The sequence below is a fragment of the Vipera berus genome (genome assembly GCF_964194415.1).
Source record: "Vipera berus genome assembly, chromosome: Z".
NCBI classification, from domain to species: Eukaryota; Metazoa; Chordata; class Lepidosauria; order Squamata; family Viperidae; genus Vipera; species Vipera berus.
This window is the reverse complement of record NC_138205.1, coordinates 521,675-539,984: the sequence shown is the minus strand read 5'-3', so window position 1 is coordinate 539,984 and position 18,310 is coordinate 521,675. Positions and strand designations below refer to the sequence as shown.

Here is an 18,310-nt window from a genome sequence, read left to right as displayed (position 1 = left end):
TGCAAGGCAGTGTTCAAATGATCCAGTGTGCACCAGGGAGGGAGGGAAAACATGTAATTCCTATCTAAACCCCACAAACGAGAGACACACAACTTCTCAAGGGCAAACGGGGGCTCTGCTCAGCGGCCTCCCTTCCCAAGCACCCTCAGCAGACTCGGGGGGGGGGGGGAAGCAGGGTGCAGCCCCAAGGCACACCTCCACTCGGCCAAGGCGGCCTTCGTTCGCACACTGAACCCTAACTAAATTTCATTTTGGATGTGTGCCGTTGTGCCCACAGTAAAGAAATGACAATAAAGGTTATCTTATCTAAGATATGGTGAGCAAAGAGAGCGGAGCATGGGAAACGGAGAGGCTTTTATTGAAATCCAAATACAGCTAAACACACAAAACCGGCAGACAGATCTCGAAGACCCGGCTGCTGACCTGGCTTCACACACACGGGGAGGGCCGAGCGGGAGGATGGGGCTGTTTAAAAAAAAGCGAGGGAGGGGGAAATGGGAGGTCATGAAGCCGAGTGTGTGTGTGTGTGGGGGGGGGGGGCTCAGAAGAAGTCCACGTCCTCAGGGGCGTCCAGGTCCTGATACTCCACAATGGCACGAGGGTCTCCTCGGACCATCCTGGAGAAAGAGAATAGCAGAGTTGGAAGGGCCCTTGGAGGTCTTCTAGTCCAACCCCTTGATCAAGCAGGAGACGCTACACCCTTTCGGACAAGTGGCTGTCCAGTCTCTTTTAAAAGCCTTTAGTGGTGGAGAACCCACAACTTCTGGTGGCCAGCTGTTCCCCGGGCTAATTGTCCTCACTATTAGGAAAGTTTCTCCTTAGTTCCCTTGATCAGTTTCCCTCCGTTGCTTCCTGTTCTGCCCTCAGGTGCTTTGGGGAGTAGGTGGAAACCCCCCTCTTCTTCGGGGCAGCCCCTCAACTGTTGCAAGACCACTATCACCTCACCCCTGTCATGTCATTAAACGGGACACCCTGAATTCCTGCATCTGTTCTCTGTACTTTTCAGCCTCCAGTCCCCCGATCCTCTTTGTTGCTCTTCTCTGCACTCTTTCCAGAGTCTCAACCTCTTTTTTTTATACTGTGGTGACCAAAACTGGATCCATTAATCCAAGTGGGGTCTCACCAAGGCCTCGTAAAGTGGTACTAACACTTAAGAGTAGAAATACAATTAGAATGAATTAGAATGAATTAGAATAGAACAGAATAGAACAGAACAGAATGGATCCAGAACTGGATCCATTATTCCAAGTGGGGTCTCACCAAGGCTTTGCAAAGTGGAACTAATTCTTCAGGTGATCTGGATCCCACCCCTCTCTTCACGCAGCCTAGGACTGCAGGGCCACAGGCGGTGAGCGGCCCATTCCTCCCGCCCCACGCAGGTTCGGGACCTGGCCCTGCCTCTCGCACAGGGGACGGGAAGGCTTCCCTGTAGCTACCTGTTCCGTGGCTTATTCAGGTAGCCAGCCTGCCCTCGGAAGGTGTCATAGTTGCCCCGCCCGGCGGCATATGGGGCCGGGGGGTAGGGAGGACCACCTGGAAGAGACGAGGAGAAAGGATGGGAATAACTAGAGAAGCAGGAAGGGGCCTTAGAGATCGCCTAGTCCAACCCCTGGAGAATCGGGAGATTCTATACCAGGGCTCTTCAAACTTGGCCGCTTTAAGACTTGTGGACTTCAACTCCCAGAATTCCTCAGGGCTGGTTGAGGAATTCTGGGAGTTGAAGTCCACAAGTCTTAAAGCGGTCAAGTTTGAAGACCCCTGTTCTGTACCCTTCTGGACAAAACACACACTACGTAGCCATCTTTTGAAGTACACCAGACTTGGTGGCCCCCAACCAGACCCGCAGCCCTGCCCATGTTAGGGTCTCTCCGTGGGGCCCTGGGTGCGGAGCCCAGCCTCTCTAGGGGAGGGGTCTGCGGGCCGCAAGCCCTCCGAGACCCACCCTGCCTTCCGCTGCCCAGAAGGGGAGCTGCACCACGTACCTCCGTATCCCAGGATGGGCGGGCGTGGCTGTCCGTAGGGCATCAGTCCCTGGGGGGCCTGCGGCGGGTAGGGCAGCCCCGGGGCCAGGCCTGAGGAGGGCAGAGGGAGGTGTTTGGCCCTTGCCAGAGGAGCGCCACCAAAGCCGCCCTTTGGGGCAAGGAGGTGACCGCGCATGAAGGCACCAGCCGGGCAGAGGGGCCGTTTCCCCGGCCTGCTCCTCGCCCCTCTTCTAGCCCGCCACACGTGCTGAGGGAAGAGGCTGCGGCGTCCCGATGTGGGGCTGGCCGGGGAGGGGGCTTGCCAGGGACCCAAACTCACCCTGTCCAGGGATGGGTGCCTGGTTCAGCTTGAACTCGGGGAGGGCCGGCCGCTTGGCGTCCATCAGGAAGTTGTTGAAGAAGGCCACCTCCTTCTTCACCTCCTCGATCTTCTCGGCGTGCTTGTTGAAGATGTGCTTGTGCACGAACTCGGGGCCCTGGCGGGGGGACAGAGGAGGGGGCGGTCAGGGACCAGGCTGCCCGGAGGGAGCCCGAGTCCCGGGGACGGGGAAGAAGGCGCACCTTGAACTTCTTCCCGCTGAGCGGGCACTGCCACTTGTCCTTGCCCAGCTCCAGCGTGTTGGCGGTGACGAAGTTCTCCACTTCCTGCTCGGGGTCCCTCTTGCCCATCTTGAGCGCTTCCTCCTCCGACAGGGACTCCCGGACGCTGAAGAGCGGCTGCAGCTTCTCCTCAAACGTCTTCTGCCACTCGGCCACTGGGGAGGGGAGGGGAGGGCCGCCCGTCCGGGGGGTCCAGAGTCCGTGAGCGCCCACCTCCCCTCCTTCCTCCACCCCACCGCACCACCCGGGGGGCGGAAGAGGGGCTCCCCAGGAGGAGGGGCAGACTCCGATTCTGACCGCGGACCTTTCGGACGCCCCTTCCTCACCCGAGGTGGAACGCGCTGCAGGCAGTCCCCGGCCTCTTGCCCCCAAGAGCCCTGGGGCTGCGGGAGTTAGGAGGCAGCAGTGCCAACGGCTAAATCACTGCGGTTCGACCCTGACCGGCTCAAGGCTGGCTCAGTCCCTTCCAGCCTTGCCAGGTGGGTAAACCGAGGACCCAGATGGTTGGGTGGGGGGGGGAGAACCGCTCAGAGGACTGTAAAGCAGTACCGTGAAGCGGTATATAAGTCTTAGGGGCTTTTGCTAAGCACTCTTTCAGCGACCGCTCAGTTACGACGGTGCTGAAAAAAGAACCTACTGCCGTCCTCGGACTTGCAGCCGTTGTGGCACCTCCGGTCACATGATCAAAATTCGGGCACTTGCCAACCGGCATGTCTGCATTGCGGCTGCACCGTTCCGGGGCCACCTGACCACCATTTACAACCTTCCCGGCCAGCAAAATTGACAGGGGAAGCCAGAATCGCTCAACCAGGACTGGATCCACTTATCAACCGCAGCGATTTGGCTGACCGATTGTGGTTTGTTTTTTTAAAAAAAGGCGGTAGGATCAGGTGCATCTCTCTGAACAGCCGCAGAAATTCTGGCCGTGACAACAGCAGCGGTCATTAAGCCGAGGACTGCCGGCGCATCTAACAGCAGCTGCAGCGCAGCAGGGGTCTGTCTGGGATACGGGAGTGCCGGGCAGAGGGTCGGGCACGAGAGGTACCTTCGCGGTGAGTGACGCGGTTGGGGGGGATGGGCCCCCGCACGTGGATGATCCCGCAGCGGTTGGGCATCTCGTCCTCGTTGAGGTACTCGGAGGTGTTGTAGTAGTCCACTGAGTGGACGATGCGCAGGTAGAGGAGCAGCTTGTCCAGCACCTGCGGGGCCCCCAGAGTGAGGGAGGGAGTGAGGGAAGGTCAACCACCTGCCGGGGCCCCCCAGGGAAGGGAGGGGGGGGACGGCCGGGCCTGGCCCTCCTGGGCGGGGCTCACCTTGACCAGCTTCTCGTCCCTCTCCACCGTGATCTCGGCCGGGTTCCCCTCCTTGGGCGCCTCCTCCGAGGGCTCCCCGCTCCGTCCCAGCAGCTCCTCCTCCTCCGCGCTGACCTCCTCGATCAGGTAGTCGGTGATGTTCTTCAGGATGGGGTTCTGCGAGGGCAGGTTCTGGGGGGGGAGGGAGGGGCGCAGGGTGAGGGGCAGCCCCTCCCCCTCCGGAGCTATGGCCCGGATGCAACTGCCACAGCCGCAGCCCCCCTCCCCCGCAGGCAGAGACACCGTCCTTGTGCAGGCAGTCCCCGACTTACAACGGCTTGTTTTGTGACCGCTCAAAGTTACAACAGCTCGGAAAAAAGTGACTTACAACCATTATTCACACGTACGTCCCCATGGCCACGTGATCAAAATTTGGGTGCTTGGCAACCGACTCGTACTTACAACGGCCGCAGTGTCCCGGGGTCACACAATCCACCGAGTAAAGTCAGTAGGGAAGCCGGGTTCACTTAACAACCAGGTTACTCTCTTAACAAACGCAGCGATTTGCACCGCAGCACGGAAGGTCGCAAAATGGGGCAAGATTTACTTAACAACTGGCTCACTTAGCAATGGAAACCTTGGCCCGTTGTACTCGTTATGTCGAGGACCGTCTGTCTGCCGATGACCGTCCATGCTGCCCCCCCACCAGGCCGCCCAGAGACCCACCGAGACCGGGGTGGGCAGCTGGGCCTCCTCACCGGCCCCCCAGAGCCGGGTCCGGCCGTCCAGGGCGTGGATCAGCTTGGCCGCCAGCTTGATGTCGTTGCGCAGGATCTGCTTGTGCTGCGTGATGCCGTTGACGTTGCGCACCCGGCGGGTGAGGTCTCGGTTGACGCCGGGGCTCAGCTCGCAGTCCCGCAGCTGGGGGGGGGGGGAACGTGTTGGTGAGGCCGACGGCCCCCTCCCCACCCTCACACGGGGGCACCTGCCCGACCCAGAGCCCAGGCCCCATTCCCTGCCCTGCCCACCCAAGTGGGGAGGGGGGAGAAAGAAGGGCTGATTTTGAGGGTCAGGCCAGGGGCACCAAGGGCAGCCTGCTGGCGGCGCCCCCCCCCTTTACCCGAATATTCTGGAGATTCCAGCAGATTTCCTTGATGTTGACGGTGCGGTCAAAGGTCACCCAGCCCCTCCGAAAAAACCTGGAGACACGAAAACGGCCGCTCAGAGGGGAGACTGTCCGTCAGTCCGAGAGGCAACTCCCCTCCCCCCTTTTGCAAGGGGTTAGGGTCTGCACGTCCCCCTCCCTCCCAGAACGGCAAGGCAGTCATCGGCAAGAGGGGGGGGGCTTTAGGGGTGCTGCTCAGTGAGGGAGGGGGCGCCGAGGATCCAGCCCCTCGCAGTACTCCAGCCAAGTCAGGCAGCTGAGCTGTGTAACCCCCCCCCTTTCTGGATTTTAAGAAATAAGAAAGGAAATATTTTCTTTCGTTCTTTTCTTTTTTCTTCCTTCCCTTCCCCCCTTTCCTTTCCCTTCCTTCTTTCCCTTTATTTCCTTCCTTCCCTCCTTTTCTTTCATTCTCTCATTCTTTCTTCCCATTTTCTTTCTCTTTCTTTCCTTTTCTTTTTTCTTTCCTCCTTCCTTCCTGTAAAATTTTCTTTTTTTATTTCCTTCCTTCCCTCCTTTTCTTTCATCCTTTCTTCTTTCTTCCCATTTTCTTTCTTTCTCTTTCTCTCCTTTTCTCTTTTTTCTTTCCTCCCTCTTTCCTGTAAAATTAGCTGGATGCCCGTTTCCCCCAGGGGCGACTCTGGCTGGGTGGCTTTTGCAATCGCATTTCATTCCCGGCCGGCCTGGGGGTGAGGGCCGAGCGGCATTTGTTTCTGCACAAAGAGCTTCACTGCCTCAATAAAGCTTGGCCCAAACTTAAAAAACCACACTAGTGTGTGTGTGTGTGTGTGTGTGTGTGTGTGTGTCGGGGAGATGACAACTTACCTCCGCTCCGGCTGAGGGTCCGAAAGCGCCACTCTCATGAAGCCGGGGTACCGTTTGAAGAACTGAGGGAGCAGAGGGGGGGGGCGTCTGTTGAGAGGGAGGCACGACCCCACCGCCCGCCCCTCCTGCCGCTCCCCCAGGGCCGCACTCACCGCCACGATCTCAGCCTGGGGGATGTTGGGGGCGATGTTGCGCACAAAGAGCGAGCAGGTCTTGTGTAGAGCGCGAGGCTTGGGCTCCCCCTCCTTCTCCTTGCCTTTGGGGGACCCCTCCCCGTCCTTCGGGCCGGCCGATTCCTCCTTGGGCTTCTTGTCTGTGGCCACACCGAACACAGCCGCCGCCTTAAGGCCAGGCCGCCCCCTCCTCCGGGGCCCGGGACCCCCGGGACCCTCCCCCGAGAGCCTCTCCCCACCTTTCTCCTCTCCTTGGGGGCGCCCGCCCTCGGAATCTGTGTCGGACTCCGAAACACTCCCCTCGTCGTAGCTGTCGTTCCCGCTGCGCTTCCGCTTGTGCTTGTGGCTGGCCTGGAAAGAAAACAGGACGTGGGCCCTGGCGCTTCCTTGGGGCCAAAGAACACCCCCCCACGGGCACACTGGGGGCCCCCAGTCAGGAAGGTGGGAGGTTAATAAGTTTGGAGAAGGAAGAGAGGGAGGGAGGCTGCTACAGGCCTACCTCTCTGCTGGATGACGCAGCGTGTGTGTGTTTGTGTATGTCCCCATGTTCCTGGTGCTGGAGGCCAGGGGGCCTGCAGGTGCTCCCCAGCTGGCTGAAGCCCCCTCCTCTCGTCCGTTCGGAGGGTGGTCCGGGGACACCCCAGGCTATTTCTCTCCTTCGAGGTGTCTGACCTCCCCCCGTCTGGCTGGCCTCCCTCCCTCTTCCGCTTCTCTCCCTTGCAGACCTCACCCCGTCTGGCGGGGGCAGAGGGACCCCTCCCCACCTACCTTCTTTGGGTCCTTCTCCGGCTGCTCCTTCTTCTCCCCCTTCTTCTTCTCCTCCTCCTCCTCCTCCTCCTTGCCTTTCTCCTCCGCAGCTTCCTCCTCGGCGGTCTGAGAGGGAGAGAGGGATGGAGGGGGGGCTGCCCGTCAGAGACCGGCCTGGTACTCAACCGGGGGGGGGGGGCTTCTCCCCTCTCTTCCCACCTTGGCCTTCTTGGCCTCCTCCTTCTTCTCCTCCTTCTCGGAGAGCTTCCGCTCCTGCTCCGGCAGCCGGTTCTCCTCCTTCTTCCCCGGCTCCGCCTTCTCCTGACGCTCCTCCTCCTCCTCCTGCTCCAGCACCTTCAGGTCGTGCTGCGTCCCGCCTTCCATCTTAATGACCGCTGGGGGAGCAAGCCTCGCGTCGGACGGGGCCCCAGGACCCCACCCAGACGCGGCTGGCCCTCCGCGCTCCCTCAAAGCCCCAGGAAGGCACGGGGCCGAACTCTGCCCCCGCCCCCCCCACCACCACGGAAGACTCCGGGCCTCGCCCCGACGCGGGGCGCTGCTCCTTCTGCCGCGGCCACCCCCTGGGCTCCGGGCCACCCGGTGCCGGCGCAACCCGTCGCCGCTGGTCCAGGAATCCACCTACCGGCATCCAGGACCTTAATGATGGCGTTGGCCTTGTCAATGTCCAGCTGCAGGCCCTCAAACCAGGCATTGTCCATCAGGTAGAGGAAGACGTGGAGTCGGTTCTGCAGAGCGTTCTGGGCCTCCTGCTTCCTTCGCCCGGCTTCTTCGGGGTGGTACTTGGAGCGGAACCTGGACGGGGTCCAAGCAAGGAGGGGAAGGGGGGGAGCAGAAAGAGACAGAGAAGAAGGCGGGAGGAGAAAGGCCTTAGCGGGGGAGGAATGGAGCGCGCTGCCCCTCGGGCACCGTCCACACATGCAAAGCTCAGGGAAGGACGTGGCAGGGAGGAGGAGGGGGCCTAGGGGGGCACCTGAAGACCTTAGGAGAACCGCCCAGAGGCAGGCTGGACTTGACGCTCAAAAATCCTGATTAACAGCCCGGCTGTCGTGCAAATCTTGGGGAGCGGGGGGGGGCCTCTCCTGCCAACGGTTGCAGCCAGGGTGCCCCCACCATCTCCTCCTCCTGGAGTCTTCAACGTAGCTCCCTTGCTGCCTCTCCTAACCAGCCCGAGGGCTCCACCTGGGCGCCTCCAGATGCTTGAGAATGCCCACACCCATCGTCCCCACCCACCCGGCATCTGGGGAGAGGGGGTGGGAGCAGGTTCCCATCACATCTGGGGGACCAGGTGCTGCTCTCCCCGAGCAAAGGCAGATGGGGGGGGAGAGGAAGTGCATTGCATGCCATCCCTGGCCCCACAAAGCGTCGCTCGGACCCCCTCTGGATCTCACCCCCCTGGGCCTCCTCATGGAGCTGGGCCTCCTGCTTCGTAGCACTCTCTTAGTGTCCAACTATCCACTAAGACCTTTGGACTTCAACTCCCAGAATTCCCCATTCTGGGAGTTGGCGCCCCAAGGTCTTCAAGGCTTCTAATGCTTGCTTGCAGGGCCCTGCTGCTTCCCACCCAGCCCTGGCCCACCCTCCAGCCTGCCCCTCCGGGCTTCCCCAGAAGGATCCCCGGAGCCTTGCTGGAGCGCCACGGTCAGAGAGCTGCCGCCTTGTGTGGGGAGCTTGCGCCCTCTGCTGGTTGGGCTGGGGATAGCCCCTCTGCTAGCCCCGGGCGCCAAGCCTTACGGGGAGGCGCTGGTGGGAGGGCGGTGAGGGGCAACAGGAACTGGACGGGAGGAAGAGAGTGGCCACAACCAACGCCAAAGCACGCCTTCTACCGCTCGATCTCGCCAACCGGGAACGAGCCCTTAGAAATGTTAGTTTTCTTTCTCTCAGCTCTGATTTAAGAAGACAGAACACGTCATACATACACTGAGGGAGTCACACTGCGAGCCTTCCAAGTGAAGAGAGTTTTCTTCGGCGGATTTTAAGAAAAACCACCCGGATTTAGGAACATTGCAATCTCTCTCTCTCTCTCTCTCGTGCTGGGGTGCAGGACTTGAAAAAAGAGGAGTCGGCCTGCACCAGCCCTGAGCTGTCTACCTCCTACAGGTTCACATTCAGCTAATCACTGCATTGTGCACAGTGAAGGCCCTGACTGGCTAAGCTACGGAGGAGGAAAAAAAATCACCACGACCAGCAGAGAGAGGAAGGAAAAAGGAAAAAAAACAAAAACCAGATTCAAGGCTCTTGGGTGTTTTTTGATTTATTTATGGATTCTCCCGGCTGAGGACGGCTGAATTTTGGAGACTCCTGCGAGAGGTTCGTGGGAGGAGGGGAGAAAAGGCCGTGTTATTACAGTTAACATCCAAAACAAAAGGAAATTAAAAAAAATCTTATCAAGGAAATAAAAAACTGGTTAAAACGAGGACACAGGTACATCAGATCCCCTCCCTCCCCCAGAATGCGGAAAAAGAAGAGTCCATCCTTCGGGGCTCCTCTTGGGCCACTACCAGGGCAAAGGACCCCCTAATTTGGGGGAGGGGAGGCCTTGCCCCTCTCCATAAACACCCTCTTGGCCCCTCCTTCCGCAGCCTGCCAGGTTCGCTTCCACACCCCGGTGCGTGACGTTTTCCCAGGAATGGAAAAACATGACTTTCTGGGCTGTTGTTTTCCAGCCTGAGGTGTCCTCTGTGGCCCCCCAGGTGACCCCAGGAGTTTCGGAAGAGGAAACAGCCACGGGGCCACCCACCCGCCGGAAAGTCTGTCCCGTGCTCTGGGCTGGAAAACAACGAGGTCTCTTTCGTTTTTCCCCGGAACGCTGGCAGGACGAGCCGGAGGAACCCGGCGCTCCGGATGCCCGTTGTGGGCCTAACCCTGGTTCTGAACTGAGGAAAAGGATTTGGGGACCCTCATCAGGGACACCCCATCTTAGTGACCCGGCTAGAAGCCCCAGTGCTGTCAAGGATCGACAGACGTCCATTCTGTCACGCTCCTTGTGAGCACTGGCCCTCTTTTTTGGCGTGGGGCACGGAGGGCGTGTGGAGGGGGGAGCAGTTCTGAACCGGGTTCCGGGAGTTCTAGCGCCTCCCTTTCCCGGAGGAACCAAACAGCCATTCAAGGCGATCCTGGTTAGCAATTCTCCCCGTTCTTCCCCAGCTATGAACGTGCCCACGAGAGGAATCCTTTTTTTAATTCCGTGACCGCAGTCGGGATGCCGGGACAAATTATTCAGGAATGGTAAATGAGATGCGGGCAGTCCTTGACTTACAACTATCCGTTTACAACTGCGCTGGAATAGGATAGAGCTGGGAGGAACCTTGGAGGTCCTCTAGTCCAGCCCCCTGCTCAGGCAGGAGAACCTATACCGTCTCAGGCAGGTGATTGTCTAGCCTCTTCTTAAAAACCTCCAGCGATGTTTTTCACACTTACGACCGTTGGGGCCGCTCCCCTGGTCCCGGGATCGAAATTCAGACGCCTGGTCACTGGTTCATATTTATGACGGCCACAGTGTCCCAGAGGGGTCACGTGATCCCCTTGTGTGACCTTCAGCCAAGTCAAGGGGGAAGCCAGATTCAGTTAACAACCGGGGCAAGGAAGGTCGTGAAACGGGGCAAAATTCGCTTAACAAATGCCTCGCTTAGCCACATGAAATCTGGGGCTCAGCCGAGGTTTTAAGTCAGGGACTGCTGGCATAAGGCCGGGCCACCTGGTCTATCACGCCGGATTAGGGTTGTACTTAAGGTAGCAGACCTGAACCCAGAGAGGTGGCGAGTTCAAGTGCCACCTTAGGCACAAAGCCAACCAGGAGACCCTGGGCCAGTCGCTCCCTCTCAGCCCTCGGAAGGAGCAGGCCGTTCCCGAAATCTTGCTGACGAAATCACAGGGACTCATAATTTGCCAGGAGTTAATAGCAATTCTTCCCAGATTCTTCTGGTTGCCGAAAAGGGGGTGGGGTGTGGGGGGGAACAACAACAACCCAGCCTGGTTTGCTTTGCCTGCCAACACGGCAAGGCCTCTGATGAGCGAATGGACAGCTTCTCCCTCACTTAGCAACAGACGGGCAACTGCAGTCGTAATATGAGGACTGCCTGTGTACTGCTCAGGATGGGTGTGGTGCTGCAGCCCAGGAAATAAACAATCATTTCTAAATGCCCCACCCTGGTTAAAGAGCCAGTGTCTAAACCCAGAAGCAACCAATGCCCGACAGACTTGGCTTACTGCCCTTAGAGTGCCCAGGAAAGTGCCCGCCCGCCCTCCCTCCGAGGCGGGCAGCCCAGCCCACGAGACACGTACCACTCCTCGTCCTTGTGGGCCACGAAAAAATTCTGCATCTGCTGCCGGCGGAAGTCAAGCTTGTAGTCGTTGTAGCGTTTGACGGCTTCCGTCTCATCCACGGAGTCCTCTAAGGAGAGGAGGAACTCCTTAAAATTCTTCATGACGGGGGGAGCGATGCCCAGGTCCACTTCTGCAATATTCCCCAGCCTGGAGGGGGCAGAAAGAGAAGGGCTCAGCTTGGGACCACCCCTCTCTTTCCATTGGTTTCGGAGGCCAGGAATGCACAGGATAACGAAAAGCGGACATGGCAGAGGGAAGATTAAAAGCATCAAGGCAAGAGAAACGCTGAGAAAATGAAAACAGTGTCTATAAACCAGGGGGGGGTGTCTCCAAACTTGGCTACTTTTAAGACTTGTGGACTTCAACTTCCAGAATTCTGGGAGTTGAAGTCCACAAGTCTTAAAGTGGCCACGTTTGGAGACACCTGGCTGAGGAATTCTGGGAGTTGAAGTCCACAAGTCTTAAAGTGGCCACGTTTGGAGACACCTGGCTGAGGAATTCAGGGAGTTGAAGTCCACAAGTCTTAAAAGTAGCTAAGGTTGGAGAGCCCTGCTATAAACCATGGTGTTTCTGCAAAGATATTTTGCTTGAACAAGAAAAAAAAGCACACAAAATAAGAGAGTAAAAATGCAAGCTCAGACAGCATTTAAAAGCAACAAGAATCGAACTCGCAGAGAATCATCTTCTTCATCGGATGCCAGAACCACACCCGGCCACGCCGTGACATTTCCAGTGGGATCCCAGCGGCCACAAAAGAGCAAGGAAATTCAAGAGGGTGGCTGTAAATGGCTCGCTAGGAAAACCGAAGCTGTGTTCCTTTGGTGTTTCAGAGCTCGCAAAGACCCACTTGGGTTCAGGGATTAAAGCACCAAACTAAAAACCAGGAGATGGTGAGTTCCGGTCCTGCCTCAGGCATGCTACCTGGCCTGGGTGACTTTGGGGCGGTGCCTCTCTCTCAGCCCAACCCACCTCACAGGGTGGTTGTGGGGAAAACAGGAGGAGGCAGGCTTGTTAGGTATCTTTGTTGCCTTGAGTTATTTGTAAAATAATAAAGGTGGCAGATAGATAGATAGAGGTAGGCAATACCGATGGATCGATACGTAGATGATAGATATAAATAGATATAGACAGATAGACAATAAGTAGGTAGATAGCTAGATAGACAACATAGATGCATAAAGTAAAGGTAAAGTTTCCCCCGCACATGCGTGCTAGTCGTTTCCAACTCTAGGGGCCGGTGCTCATCTCCGTTTGAAAGCCGAAGAGGCAGCGCTTGTCCGAGGACGTCTCCGTGGTCACGTGGCCGGCATGACTAGACGCCAAAGGCACACGGAACGCTGTTACCTTCCCACCGTAGTGGTCCCTATTTTTCTACTTGCATTTTTACATGCTTTCAAACTGCTAGGTTGGTAGAAGCTGGGACAAGTAACAGGCGCTCACTCTGCTACGCGGCACTCGGGATTCGACCCGCCAAACTGTCAACCTTCTGATCGACAAGCTCAGCGTTCCTAACCCACTGAGCCATGCAAACCAGGATCAGGCTTGGCAGGGGGAGGGGCGCAGGGGCCTTTTCCTGGCGGGGGGGGGGGGTTGGGGCTGGAGAGACCCCTCTCGTGCACCCCAAAGAAGAGCAGGGAAATAGCCAAATGTGTGTCTGTGTGTGTGTGTATATATATAGAGAGAGAGACAGAGAGAGAGAGACATAAATACAGACTGGCAGACAATATAGGCGGATGGATGCATAGGTAGATATAGATAGATAAAGATAGGTAGGTAGATAGGTATACAATAAGTATAGATGGATAGATACGTAGATGATATAGAGATATAGATAGATGAATGGAGGTAGTTAGGTAGATGACGGACGGACGGATGGATAGATGATACAGGCAAACAGACAAAAAAATCAAAAACAAGTAACAGGTTACTTTAGGAAAAGAAACAGCAGATAGAGAAGCCCCCCCCCCAAAGTATCTGCTTACCTGGCTTGGATGGGGAGGATGTGGTGCTGTGTCACATGCATTTCGGGGTGTGCCCAAGGCTGGGGAGGCCCGTAGGATGGGCCAGTGGAGACCCCGCTGTAAGGCATCTCGTAGGCGGTGTGATAGGGGTCTGCCGTGTGCTCGTCCCTGGAGAATGGAAAACCAAATCCTTTTCTGCCTTCTCAAAAAGCACCTCCCTTTCCCAACTAAACCGACCGAGCAGGATGCTCGGCTCCCTGGTCCAACCCCTGCGGGGAGACAGACCCCCAAAGCCCACCTAGTACAAATTATTGTTTGTTTATTGTATGGCAGATTCACGTCACATTTCAGTAAAAAAGAAAGATGGGGAAAAATACAAAACCCAGGATACAAAACCCAAAACCTTAACAGGAGGATTGCAGACGTATAGGTAAGTTGCAAATATTTTTTACTTCATTCGTTGCAGCCAGGAAACCAGCAAAATCTGCATTCGAGGCTCTGTTTTGACACAGTGTCGCCACGTGTTGGATTAGTTAGCCCCACAGTCACAATTCGGTGATGGCATTTTGCCCCACTCGTGGAGGTTGCCTGCCGTGGCCAGTGCGGTGTTCGGCCTAATACAAACTAGCGCCAGAAGAGAACCCACCAATCCCGTCTCATGCGTTTCTGTGGCGGACTCAGCTCGTGACGAGGGGGGGAGAATCGCTCCCGTCTGCTCCGGTCGTAATCTCGGTATTCACCTCGGCTCCGGCGTTCTCGGCCTCGGTCCCATTCCCTAGCGGAAGGAAAGGTTTCAGGATTTGCATCCTGCTGACCCTGCCTGGATTCCTTGCGGCATGTAGCAAACAGAAGGCTTAAAACCCTAAAACCTCTCCCGTCGGCCCAAGAAAATGGGGATCGGAAACCAAACTGCCTTTCCAAAGGAGTTTGTTTGACTGGCTTTCTAAAAGTCATTCGAATTTCCAGGCGTAGAGACTGCACCTATATTATGAAGGTTTGGTTGCTAGCAAACCCTGGATACGTTTCCGCCTACCTGAGGGGTTCTTCACTGCATTTGAGCTGGATGATGTTTTCCTGCAGTTATTTCATTACCCAAATTAGGTAATATCATTAGTGCTAGAAAGGCGCCAGAGGGAAGGAGAAACAATGGATGGAAACTAATCAAGGAGAGAAGCAACCTGGAACTAAGGAGAAATTTCCTGACAGTGAGGACATTCAACCAGTGGAACAGCTCGCCACCAGAAATTGTAGGCGCTCCCATCACTGGAGATTTTTAAGAAGAGACTGGACAGCCACCTGTCTGAGACGATGTAGTTCTGCTTGAGTGGGGGTTGGACTAGAAGACCTGCAAGGTCCCTTCCACCTCTATTCTATTCTATTCTATGAGGAGGAGGAGATGAAGATTCGTTTTTCTTGCCATGCACACGTATACATAACCCAAACTAGACTGTTGCTTTTCTGTGTCATACGCGTGGGTGTATGCACAACTCTGTATTTATTTATTGGAGGTGGTGGCTCTTTGAGAGCTGCATGTAATGAAATTTCATTTTAACGCATGCCGATTAGTGTACAAAGTGACAACAAAGCTATTATTCTATTCTCTGCTTTCTATTCTATTCTTCTAACGAGAAGAAAAAGATGATGATGATGATGATAACTGTGGGGTCCTGGGTGCTCTTAGAGCTGGGTGGTTTTCTTGCCAATGTTTTATGACCTAACTAGGGAACATCATCTGTGCCAGAAAGGGGGGGGGGGTTTGCAGAGTGAAGGAAGGAGGGGGGCAAGGAGGAGGAGGAAGAGGAGAAAAGGGCTGTGGGGTCCTTGGTGCTTTCTGAACTCGGAGGTTTCCTTGCAGACGTTTCACGACTCCAACAGGGAACATCATCAGTGCCAGGAACGGGGGGGGGGGTGGGGGGGGTGGTGGAGAGGAGGAGGAGGAGGAGGATTAGCATTGGGGGGTCTCGGTGGTTTCCTTGCAGGCCTTCCATGGCCCAACCAGGGAACCCAGGGGAGGGAGGGGCTTACCTTTCTAGCCCGGATGTGACGCCCCCCCCCAGTCTGGGCCAGGGAAGGCCTGCAGGGGAAAACCCCCCCCGGCTCAGAGACCCTCCCCCTCTCCGCCCTGCTGCTCCAGAGCCTGCCCAGCGCCCCCCACCTGCCCCCCATCCCCCCCCCGAGGCAGAGAAAAGCCCCCCGCCCCTCCCCCCACCTATCGCTCCAGTCGTCCCGCCGCCGGTCGTCCCGCTCCCGAGAGCGGTCGTAGTCGCTCCTCTCGCGCCGGAACTTGTCCCGCCGCCTCCGGTCGTACTCGTCGTCGCTGTCCGCCATGGCGCCGGGCAGAGGCCCCTGCAGAGCGGGCGGGAATGAGGCGGAGGTGGGCCGGGGGGGGGAAGGGGGTCCCCCGGGCGGGCGGGGGGGGGCGGGGAGCGAGGGGGGAGGCCGGCGCGCTCCTCACCGGCGAGCAGAGGCGGCGCGGCGGGGTCCGAACGCGGCCTCGGCGGCGCGGTCACCTCGCCGGAAGCCCGCTGCGTCTGCTGGACGCACTTCCGGCCCCGCCTCCAGCCGCGGTTCCGCTGCGCCGGAAGTCCCGCGAGAGGGAGGCGGGGCCACGCGTAGTCTTATCCGCGAGGCGCGTTTTCTAACGCATCTCGGTTCTTGTCCCGCGGGATGCTTTAGGAGTACAGTTCCCATCATCCGCAGCCACCTGGGCCCAATTGGAGGGGTGGCCGCAGGGGTGAAGCCGGGAGGAGAGAGAACGGCTGAGAAGGACGCTCTAGGCTCCGGAGCTCTACTTCCGGGAAACGTTCGGGCCGAGCGCGCTTCACCACAGAGGCGAGGAAAGGCTAGAGCGGCAACTTAGAGTTGACTAGCCCGCCAAAGGGCGACGGGAGAGCTAGAAAATTAGAGTCATCTCCCCGATCTCCAAGGTGTCGTTGACGGGTTCCGTCAGCCCAGGATCGCCGCTTCCTGCCCACGTGGAGGGAGGCGGGACTTCCTGGACTATTTTCAGTTTGCGATTTTTCTCCCTTTTGTACTTTGCAAACTTGCCTCCCTGCTCCACTCCCCGCTGCAACCTTAGGAAGTAGGAAATTCTGCTTCGTTTATTGCGTCTTGAGGTCACCATCTTCGTATAGCATACGATTCACCTTGATTCATCTGCAAAAGGCTAAGCAGGTGCAGATCTGGCTTGTACCTGGATGGGGCACCAACAGGAAAACCCAGGGCTTAAAGCTGGGAAGGTTGTGAGCCACTGGCAGTCCGCAGAGATAAATCTCCCATCGACCATCCCAAAGTCAGTCCAGAGATTTTGGGCGGGACCCCCACACCCTTCTCCCCTCAGGGAGGCTCACCCTTCTTGGCTCTCCAAGGATTCAAACCCAAGGCCTGCCAACATACCCTATCCTGCAAATGTCCCAGGATAATGCAGCACAGGAGTCTTCAAACTCGGCCCTTTTATGACTCGTGCCTGGCTGAGGAATTCTGGGAGCTGAAGTCCACGAGTCATAAAAGGGCCGAGTTTGAAGAGCCGATGTAGCAGGATCCAATCTGTGTTAGTTACCGGGATGAGGTTTAGTCTTCCAAGCTTCTGATGCTGGAGCCCATACTTGGGAAACTTCTCTCTCCAGAATAATTCCCTATTCCTTACAGCCAGAGCAGTTTAAGCAATTTCCAGCGGTTGTTTTGAGGCTGATGGGCTTGTGAGTTCCTCGACTGTAAAATGGCTGCTAGCTTGGCTGGCTCAAGCAGATTCCTCTAAGACTCTTATCCTCTCTCTCAAGGCTGCTTCTCTGGACAGCTGGAGTGGTTAGTCGGGACAGCAGCCTTCTGGGAGTTCCACCCCACCCCACCCAGCTGACAGGCAAATGGGGGGCAGCTGCCTCACCCCAGAATGGAGTGACCCAGCTGCAATCCAGCTGTTGGTGATGGGTGGGGAGGGCCTGCACAGGGCATCTGCTTGGTCAGATGCAGAAACCACAGACCATGAGCGATTCTGGACTGTTTGTTGGAGGGACCCCTTTGAGAGGGCAGGAAATTTAGTTGGTGGGCTTGCAACTGGCAGGAAAATAGCACTTTCTTACAAAATCACATTCGTTCGGCTTGTGGCAAATTGCCCAGGATGGCAATACTTTTATTCAGCAGCTCCACGCTAGATGGCAAGGGGAAAAAGGAGCGGTGGGCTTAACACACAGAGCGCGCAAGAAGCTTCCAGAGGTCCCAGCGGCTCACGCAGACGCCACGGCCCCACCGGCTGCCTGCTCACAAAGACCCCGGGCTTCTCCTTGTGGGAATTCCTCGGGAAGCCCCCCATGCCCGGCAGCCTCCCCCAACCCACGCTGGGCGCGAGGGCCGTCCTCTCCTTCGGCTCCTGGCTCCGGGACGCCCAGGCTCCGGAAAGCAGGGGACGGCAGGGCACCCCAGGTCCGGGACGGAGCCGGCGCGGGGCAGCAAGCAAAGGAAGACGCTCATGGCTGTAAACGTGTCCAAGAGGGCCGAGGAAAGGCCTCCCCCCGAGTCCCCGAGGGCCGCCGGTGCCGGGACACCCGCTCCATCGGCCGCTAGCCTCCCAGGCGGATGCTCTGGATCATCTGGAAGATGGCTGGCAGGGGAGAGCCGGAGGGGAGAGTCACGGGCAGGCATGGAGGACCCCCCCTTCCCCAGAGCGGCAGGGCGCCGCTTGGCAGACGGGCTCCTGGCCGCGTACAGAGCGCCCTGGACGCCGCCCCCCCTGCGCCCTGCGGGTGAGCCCGGCGGCCCCGGGCGGGGGCGGCCCCTACCTGAGCCGCAGACCACGAAGACGAAGAGGGCCAGCAGCCACGGCCCCACCGGCGCCCTCTCCTCCGGGGGGCTCTGGGGAGGAGAGCGGCGCGTGAGAGGGGGAGGCCGCCCGCCCCGCCCCGCCTCCCCCCGCCCGGGCCCCGGGCCCTACCGGCGCTCGCTGGGGGCCGCCGCGCTGCGCGATGCTCCGGCTGTGCCGCTCGTTGGCCACCTTCATGCGCTGCACGCCGGGCATGGCCAGGGGCGAGCGGGGGCCGCGCGGCTGTCGGGGCGCCTCTGGCTGAGCCCCCCCCCGCGCAGGCGCAGCGCGCCCAGCCCCCTCCCCCCCCGCCCGCCGCCCCCCTCTGCCGCGAGTCCCGGGAAGAAGCGGCCGCAAGCGGGAGAGAGGCCGGTGGCCAGGCTGCAGCCCCCCCCCAACACCCCCCTCCCCGGCTCTTCCCAGCGGCGT

The 18,310-nt window shown here is 58.1% G+C and overlaps 2 protein-coding genes across 5 annotated transcripts; both read right to left on the bottom strand.

Annotated features, from left to right (window-relative positions):
• Positions 1–335: 335 nt before the first annotated feature.
• On the bottom strand, positions 336–15,634 carry LOC308678162 (serrate RNA effector molecule homolog). Of its 3 annotated transcripts, XM_081345104.1 has the most exons (20): positions 15,542–15,634; positions 15,296–15,432; positions 13,733–13,861; positions 13,108–13,254; positions 11,084–11,272; positions 7,425–7,594; positions 7,001–7,176; positions 6,803–6,907; positions 6,274–6,385; positions 6,014–6,174; positions 5,862–5,923; positions 4,995–5,073; positions 4,601–4,795; positions 3,896–4,066; positions 3,628–3,781; positions 2,544–2,737; positions 2,302–2,458; positions 1,983–2,072; positions 1,437–1,533; positions 336–617 (listed from the first exon to the last, which is right to left on the bottom strand). In XM_081345104.1, the coding sequence occupies exons 2-20, from the start codon at positions 15,412–15,414 to the stop codon at positions 542–544; spliced, it is 2,583 nt and encodes an 860-aa protein (XP_081201230.1). In that variant the 5' UTR covers positions 15,415–15,432; positions 15,542–15,634; the 3' UTR covers positions 336–541. The 3 variants fall into 3 exon arrangements, with proteins under 3 accessions (XP_081201230.1, XP_081201231.1, XP_081201232.1); XM_081345105.1 differs by lacking the exon at positions 15,542–15,634 and having other exon boundaries at positions 15,296–15,448; XM_081345106.1 differs by lacking the exons at positions 15,296–15,432; positions 15,542–15,634 and having other exon boundaries at positions 13,539–13,861.
• Positions 15,635–17,184: 1,550 nt separating this feature from the next.
• On the bottom strand, positions 17,185–18,179 carry LOC308678309 (stress-associated endoplasmic reticulum protein 2-like). Of its 2 annotated transcripts, XM_081345418.1 has the most exons (3): positions 18,014–18,179; positions 17,862–17,934; positions 17,423–17,683 (listed from the first exon to the last, which is right to left on the bottom strand). In XM_081345418.1, exons 1-3 carry the CDS (start codon positions 18,095–18,097, stop codon positions 17,643–17,645), a joined length of 198 nt encoding a protein of 65 aa, XP_081201544.1. In that variant the 5' UTR covers positions 18,098–18,179; the 3' UTR covers positions 17,423–17,642. The 2 variants fall into 2 exon arrangements, with proteins under 2 accessions (XP_081201543.1, XP_081201544.1); XM_081345417.1 differs by having other exon boundaries at positions 17,185–17,683; positions 17,862–18,179.
• Positions 18,180–18,310: the final 131 nt, after the last annotated feature.

Bases quoted from the DNA above. Each gene is read 5' to 3' on its own strand.
- LOC308678162 (XM_081345104.1), bottom strand. From the start codon at position 15,414: ATGGCGGACAGCGACGACGAGTACGACCGGAGGCGGCGGGACAAGTTC. The intron at 13,862-15,295 runs GTGGGGGGAGGG...TCCTTCCGCTAG, and splicing joins CGGGACGACTGGAGCGATAG to GGAATGGGACCGAGGCCGAG. The intron at 4,067-4,600 runs GTGGGTCTCTGG...CTCCCCCCCCAG, and splicing joins AGCTGCCCACCCCGGTCTCG to AACCTGCCCTCGCAGAACCC.
- LOC308678309 (XM_081345417.1), bottom strand. From the start codon at position 18,097: ATGCCCGGCGTGCAGCGCATGAAGGTGGCCAACGAGCGGCACAGCCGG. The intron at 17,684-17,861 runs GTAGGGGCCGCC...CTCCCCTGCCAG, and splicing joins CTTCGTGGTCTGCGGCTCAG to CCATCTTCCAGATGATCCAG.